Consider the following 7,735-nt stretch of genomic DNA (forward strand, 5'->3'; position numbering starts at 1 on the left):
GAAAACATAAATATCGACTTGATCTAAAACCTCTATGGCTCACAAGAGGTTTTCAACGATAAGCATTCCATCCCTATTGTTTCCTGTAGTGTGGTTTGCCTGAGACTTAAATTTATCTCTTTTTTGGTCTCATTTCCTAAAATGATCTATCAAAATAAATGGACGGCGTAAATAAAATACATACATCAACGTGGGCCTCACAAGTCCCTGCCAGGACGTCGGTCTCTAGCTAATCTTAGTGGGGTAGTACCCAATCCCAATAACGGACGCTAATTGAGTACTACCTTGCCAAACCTAGCTATTGACGGATGGTCTGCTGTGAAAACTATAGATTAAAAATATTTTAAAATAAGAAAATATATTTTTATAATAAAAGATTTTATTTGAAAAAACTTGCTATTTTGACATTTTTAGGAATAGTCCCATATCGAAAAGAAGAGAGGAAAAAATGTGTTTATATGTGGGGTGTGGTGTGCCTTATTGTTTGCTTGGTTGATTCGTGGAGTATCGGGACTTGCATGTTCCACTTGCACTGGAACATCCGCGCACAGGCTTGGGCTTGGTGCAAGGGTGTGGGCATGGGTATGTGAGGCAGTGTGGCTGTAGAAGTGTTATCCATATAACGGTCATATTGAGTTATGACCCCGGACCAAAATGGTCAGCAATCATGGCCTATATAAACAGTGCCTAGGTGGTTCATTGGACCATCATCAGTACTCGAACCATTCTCACTTATAACCTAATAAGAAAAGCAACATTGTACTCTGATCAGTCAGCAAGGTTAATACAAACCTTAGTTAGAAGACCTTAGGAAACAGACCAAAGCAGTAGTCTAAATTCTTTAATCTTCTTTCTGAATCTTAGATTTTTTCTTTTGTTTGTCTACCAGATAAAAATATTTTGTACACAGAGTTTCATTCGTGATTTTTTGTGATTGATGAACGCAGAATCACAAAAAGATTCGTCATATCTTAGAAGCTATTTGCCCGTAACCTATTACCATTCTCAATCAATTTTTGAGGATGGGTGAATAACACTTTAAGGATAGCATGACAACACAATCTAGCTTTGGGCTATGTAGGGCTCATTGTGATATATGTATTTTATCCAAGCCATTTATCCATTTTGAAAGATCATTTAATAACATGAGCTCAAAAAGGAGGCATAAATATTACTCCAATGGACCACACCTCAGGGGAGCACCGGGGACAATGTCCCCCACCATTGAAACCATCCTAAGGCCTACCACTACCTTTATTTGCCACCCAACCTGTGAGTGGGACAAGGGAAAACATAAATATGACCTTGATCCAAAACTTTTGTGGCTCACAACAGGTTTTCAGTTGTAAGCACTCAATCCCCAATATTTCTTTCTGGTGTGGTCCACTTGAGTATTAAATCTACCTTTTTTTTTTCTTTTGGCCGGTGGAGCTATTACCCGAAAAAAAAAAAAAAAAACAAAAACAAAAACAAAAACTCTCCGTGGGACCCGACAATGCGTTTCTTACATCCAGTCCGTCCATCTTTTGCGCTGTGAGCTAAAAAAATCAAGCCGATACAAAAGCAAACGGTGGGACGGGGACATCCAACTTTGAAACATTACTGAGGCCCACCCTGATGTATATCAGCCATCCAACACGCTCATAAGGTGAATCTCACCAGATTACCGTAAGTACAGTCCGATCGAAAACTTGGTGGGCCCGAGGAAGGTCTCATTGGTAGGGGTCCCATCCCCACTTTACATGGGCCAACGTCCTAACATGAGCTGGCTCAAAATGATGGACGGATTGGATTTCACACGCACATCACAGCCCTATAGAGCGTGGTGGGGCCACAGGATGGACGGTCCGTGCACATCACACGCGCCATCTCATGGGAGAAGAGAAGGATCCGGATTCCGGAAGTTACTCACCCACTAGCCACATCCAGCTACACGTAGCAACAAATACCAGAGACGAGCTTTTTAGTCTGCATTCACAACCGTCGATGACTCCAATCCAACGGTCCAAACCCAAAAGACTCCACTCACGCGGATCGACCTCTCGACCATCGATAACCTGCCATCTGACGGCCACAAATCCCTCCCAAAAAACGAAATTTGAAAACCCCGCCTCTTCCCCAACCCTATAAAATGATAGCTTGAGCGCTTTTCCTTTCATTCCAGCCCAACTTTCATATCTGCAAGAGTTAGCGAGTTGCAAGCCGAGTCAACCCAGCGAGAAAATGTCAGGAAGAGGAAAAGGTGGAAAAGGGCTTGGAAAGGGAGGCGCAAAACGCCATAGGAAGGTGTTGAGAGACAACATCCAAGGCATTACGAAGCCAGCAATTCGTCGTTTGGCTCGCAGAGGTGGTGTGAAGCGTATCAGCGGCCTCATCTATGAAGAAACGAGGGGAGTGTTGAAGATCTTCCTTGAAAATGTCATCCGTGATGCTGTTACTTACACAGAGCATGCTAGGAGGAAGACGGTGACGGCTATGGATGTTGTTTATGCTCTTAAGAGGCAGGGCAGGACCCTCTATGGTTTTGGTGGTTAGAGAGTCCTTGTAGATTTCTATTCCCCTTGTTGGATTTTGGTGTTTGTTTTCAGATTCAACTCCTTTTCTGGGTTTTGTGTATGATGGGTATTAGCAAAGATTATATGCATGGTAGGTGTTTGTTTTTTGCCTAATGAAATGCTTTTTTATTGTCTAGTATGATGCTTTTTGGTTTTATGGTTGATTTGTGCTAGTATGGTGAAATGTTTGTCTTGAATTGGCCTTCAAGAGCTAGAAAATAGGGGATGTGAATATCTTACTACCTCTGTTACAGGAATTCTATGTGCTTCCCACCTTGATGTTTGGCTGAAAATTTCTCTGTACATCTGTTGTAAAAGTTCATGTTAGGCTTTGAGCCTGAAAGTCACGTGGATCTAAAGTTTAAGTGTGCCATACTATAACCAATTGTGGGGATTGAATGATCACCATTGAAACTTTATTTTGGATTGAATGATGGGTGCTTCTATCCTAATGTGAACTGGTTAAACTGATGGATGGATTGGATGTTGCATGGATATTGCTGTTGGCTCCACAGAGTTTTTTGTTACATGAGCTCTTGTGGCAAGAAATTCATGTTTGAAAATAGGGCATGGAATTCTGCCACCAGAACTTTCTTGCAAGTAGGCTTAAATAGGTTCTTCTTATCTCTGTGCAAGAGAGAAATGGAGTCTTGTTTTAGATCTTGACTGTTGTATCAAGTTATGCTCATAGCTAGGTCCATTGTTGTTTGGTTGGATGCTTGTATTGGTGCCTTGATGTCGATGGGAATGTGCCTGTTAATTAGTTGGTATGATAATTCCCTCTAGTCTCAATCCTTTGATTTGGTCAGCCCCATCAGATGTAGGGCTGAATTTGTTTGATAAGTCATTCTATGTCATTGAATTGTTGGTCTACTTGTAAAAATTGAAAATTTGACTATTCTATATTATTAAATTGTTGCCTTACTATCCTTCATGAAAAAAATTTGTTGCCTTGTAAAAATTCAAATGTGCATTTTTTTATATTGTTGAATGTGGCCCTACATGGAAAAATTGAAAATTTGACTATGTTGTGCATTTTTTGTTGAATGTCATATTATCTCTTTTATTAGATTGGTTTTGCTTTGATCTTTGCACTCATTCTCTACTTGTAAATGATTTATTAACAAAGCCCCCTTCTCATTTACCAGCAAAAAGGTGAGTTTTCATTTACTAGTAAATGAGGAGAGGGCAATGGCTTTATTTTTTTGAATGAAAGCCCATGAAGTAGATTTAAAAAATACCAATTGCAGGCTATTCAAACATTGTAAATGATTTATTAGTAAATCGTTTACCACCATCCAAATGAGCCCTAAAATAGGAGAGGCATTCAATTTATGTTGACAATATGTTTACACTTGCTTGGGAAGTGGATGATGTTGTGGCAAACTGTTTGCCTTTGCATTTCCCTCAATAAGGGAGTACCCCCTATTTTTTATTTTTCAAAAGCTCAAATGAAGGAAATGAATTTGTTTTTGATGTGATGTTTTCAATGACAATTTTGGAGGAAAAATGTTTTATTTTGTGAGATTGCAATCCAAACAGTTTCAAATACAAAGGGAAAACATTTTCTAAGACTTAAATTTTGCAAAACAAGCAAGTGCAAAGGGTTTGGCCGATTTAGTTTACCTCTTGCCTATGTTGCATGTTTGTTTTGCTTTGCTTCCTTGATTTGCACTAACTGAACAAGACCTAAATGGAAATGCATTTTTTTGCTGTTTGTTTGCACCTATCTAATAAGCAAAGATTAGGAGCCTTTGGAAAGGTCTTGCTGGTGGTAGCTTGTGCCCCAACTCTTTCCAATTTAATGCAAGAAAGGAACTTGGGTTTTCAACAGGGCAGCATGCATGGCAGCCTCTCTCAAAATTTTTTCCCTATTTTCTCCTTTTCCTTTCAATTGTCCTCTCCTACACACTCTGGCATGTGCACAACACACGTGCACACATGCACACCCACACAGACACACCAGGGTGGTAATTTTAATCACACTTGCAAATTAAAATCTTTTCTACTCCTGATGTAGTTATAATGACCAACTAATGTAATCTCTCCCTGTCCTCATCTCTCCATCAAATGTCTCTTTTGTTCCTTCTCAACCCTCTTATCTCTATCATGGAGGACCAACAGAAGTTGTAGACAAGTGGTTTAATATGTTACTGTTGGTCCAGTGGGCCTGACTTGGCCTGGAAATCATGATGGTCCATGTTTCATGCATATACTTATGATTGGATCTCCAAATATATATTACAATTAAAATATATACAATGCTTGAGATGCAATTATCATTCGAAATAATCCATCAACAATGGCTGGGATTGTTTGATAGATGAGATTTTTGGTTCACTGCCCATCCATTGGCACCAAATGAATAATCTGGATCATTGAAAAGGATGCCCCAGATGTCCAGCATTGCTTGATTTTTGAACCAATGCATGTTAATAGTGGAGTTCAAATATTGAACTGCTAATTTCAGCGGTCACATTTGTTATGCACTCACTCATGGTATATTTCCCTGCTAGTTTCCATATGAAAGATAAGTTACATGTAACCATCTTTGCTCTAAATAATGCCTATCTGATAATCACATAGGTTGATAGGCTTATTTACAATGTCCTTAGGAGCAGGCTGGTTTGAACAGGTCCTAGAGTGCTCCTTTTAAGGTGAAGAGAAGCAGCATTGGGAGTGTCTATCTCAAGTTCTTGAGATGATTTCTCCTTGAATTTATATCAATCCATGGTCCAGCAAGAATGGTAACTCAACTCAAGAATTGTAAATCTAGTGCCTTGCTCTGAGTACTGCTTATATACTTGCTACAATGTCATGGCACTTTAAATTTCATGTGGAGAGAAAAAACTTGAAATTCAAGGAAATATGCTCAGACAATGGAGATATTATGTATGTGATGCTGTATACGAGATCTGATTCATATCATGTCTTAGGCCTTGTAAGCAGATTCTGGATTAACCTTGGAATGCCTCATTGCCTTTGCTACTGTGCTGTGTATGTAATCAATTCCTTTATTTAGAGTTTTCTTTATTTATTTATCTTTCCTTGGAGGTTTTTAGTTAATAAGTTAGGAGGATTATTAGCTGGTGGTTATCTCCAAAAATCACATGTTGTGTAGGATTCTAATTTCTATATGTTGTTTGATTGAGAATGAAAATCATTAGCTGAATTATTCCTAAACTTTGTATCTCTCTACACGAGAACATCCTTCTCCTCTTTCACTCAGGCATTAGTAAGGTAAGAACCCTAATGATGTGGTATTTGAGCCATGTCATTGTGAGCATGCCAAGGAAGGAAATGCGAGGAGAACTTGGAAGAAACCATGGGCTAAGTGAACATGAGTTTGACCTGATCCAACAATGGGGATGACACAGAGACTGCAGAGTTAGTTGTTGGGAGCTCAAATGAGCACTGTGATGAATGGATTCAACCACCTTTTGCTTAAATTAATTTTCTGCACTTTGATAGACATTCCATTGGAGTTCATTTATAAATCCAAACATTTTTTTTTCATGATCATTGTAGGATCAAGAATGAGAAGGCTCTCCTGGCCAAATTCCACATGGAAGGAGTAGCATCAAGATAGTTTCAATGGTATAGTTGTATCAATTTAGACCTCATAGGGAGAAACATGACCGTAACCTTATTAGTTCGTTTTGGTTCAGCCCGAATGGAATGTATCCAAAATTGTGGCAAGGAAAAGGAACAGGGATTGTTGAAAACAAACAGGAGGAATTTGAACGCCTCGCTAATTGTATCAAGTGACACTATTGGAGGTGATGGGGCTAGCATGACGACAAGACGAGTAATTTCCCTGGCTGCAATGGGTGAACACGCCATTGCCCAATCAACTTCCTTTTAAAATCATGGGGTCAAACTCAGTGGGCGGATCGAGATCTATTGATATTGGTCATGTGCCTACCACTTATCAATCCAGGGGCCCACCAGAGGTGATCATGGCACCCACTAAGAGAATTTCGATGGACAATATGAAAGCCTGATGTGAAAAGAGGTTATGTTATTACTGTGAAGAATGTCGGACCATTGATCTAAAAGAATGCATATTCACTTACTAGAAGAATTAGAAGAGATGAGGGGAAGAGGTGTTTAAGCAGATGTATCCCAAGTCCACTTTTGCCCAAAGTAGGATGACCTCCAGGATTTGAAGCCGGCTGGTCTGGTGAGTTTGCCATCGAGAATTGAGCAGTAGCCTTATGATAATGGATTGCTTCAGCCGCATAATCATTGGTAAAATGGAAGAAAACACAGTTGGCAACAGATTGGTTGTTGGTATAATGACAAGGGGGATTGACTGCATCAGACCAGACTCGTAAGAATAGAGATTCATAGAATAAAACTCAACCCTGGCTTTCAAGTTTAGGCCTTTCACATCAAAGGTCCCACTGTATGAAAGATCCTGAGCCTGTAGGTAACTAGCCCAAATTTGATTTTGCTGTTCAACCAGTTTAGGCTTGGACACTTGGCCCTAAAAGGGAAGAACTCATCAGGATGATTTATATCAAGGGAATGAAAGAAAGAAAAACAATAAAAAAAGGAACGATCGACGAACTCATATTGGATTAACCAATGATGGCAGTATGAGGGGAATGAAGTGGTGTTGAAGATCAGCGGCTTACAGAGATAGCTGAAGAAGTATTTGTATAGCCAAAGCTGGAGGATTTACAAGGGCCCTCCGATCAGATGAAGACCATTAACAGTGAGGTCATAAATGACAAATAGATATGCAAAAGAATGAAAGGAGCCAGAGCCAATCTATGGCTGGAAGCTAACACCTCAGCCAATGTAGTGTACCCCTTAGTCAATTGGCTGGCTTGAACACAAAGCAAGTAACAACAAATCCACTTGAGGAAGAATGCACAGCGCTCTTGGGGAGAGATTGGCCCCTTCCTTTTAGCTTTTTTTTTTTTCCCCGTACGTATAAAGGCCTAAAGTCATATAGGCGTTTTGATTGTCAAAGAAATCCAGTGGAGCTTTAGAGCGAAAGCTCGCATGAACCGTGGGAGAAAACACATCAAAATGGTGGGACTCCTTGATCCACACTCAAAATGGAAAATATTGGTTCAGCTCAAAAAACAGATGGTCGATACAAGGAGAGAGGAATTCATAGGAATTCATGGGAGAGTTGGAGACATTTAAAAATCCATATTTCTTTCTAA

General features: G+C 39.7%; 1 protein-coding gene and 1 long non-coding RNA gene across 2 annotated transcripts; both read left to right on the forward strand.

The window, feature by feature from the left end:
- Positions 1 to 2,150: 2,150 nt before the first annotated feature.
- On the forward strand, positions 2,151 to 2,691 carry LOC131248666 (histone H4). The gene has a single exon (XM_058249048.1). The coding sequence runs from the start codon at positions 2,224 to 2,226 to the stop codon at positions 2,533 to 2,535; it is 312 nt and encodes a 103-aa protein (XP_058105031.1). The 5' UTR covers positions 2,151 to 2,223; the 3' UTR covers positions 2,536 to 2,691.
- A 1,419-nt stretch (positions 2,692 to 4,110) lies between these two features.
- Positions 4,111 to 6,210, forward strand: LOC131249971 (uncharacterized). The gene is made up of 2 exons (XR_009172938.1): positions 4,111 to 5,552; positions 5,785 to 6,210. It is a non-coding gene; the product is annotated as an uncharacterized LOC131249971 (long non-coding RNA).
- The last annotated feature ends 1,525 nt before the right edge of the window (positions 6,211 to 7,735 follow it).

Source organism: Magnolia sinica, chromosome 6 (assembly GCF_029962835.1).
Source record: "Magnolia sinica isolate HGM2019 chromosome 6, MsV1, whole genome shotgun sequence".
Taxonomy (NCBI): Eukaryota; Viridiplantae; Streptophyta; class Magnoliopsida; order Magnoliales; family Magnoliaceae; genus Magnolia; species Magnolia sinica.

What these genes read in the sequence shown, in the direction of transcription:
- LOC131248666 (XM_058249048.1), top strand. Translation starts at nt 2,224, where the DNA reads ATGTCAGGAAGAGGAAAAGGTGGAAAAGGGCTTGGAAAGGGAGGCGCA.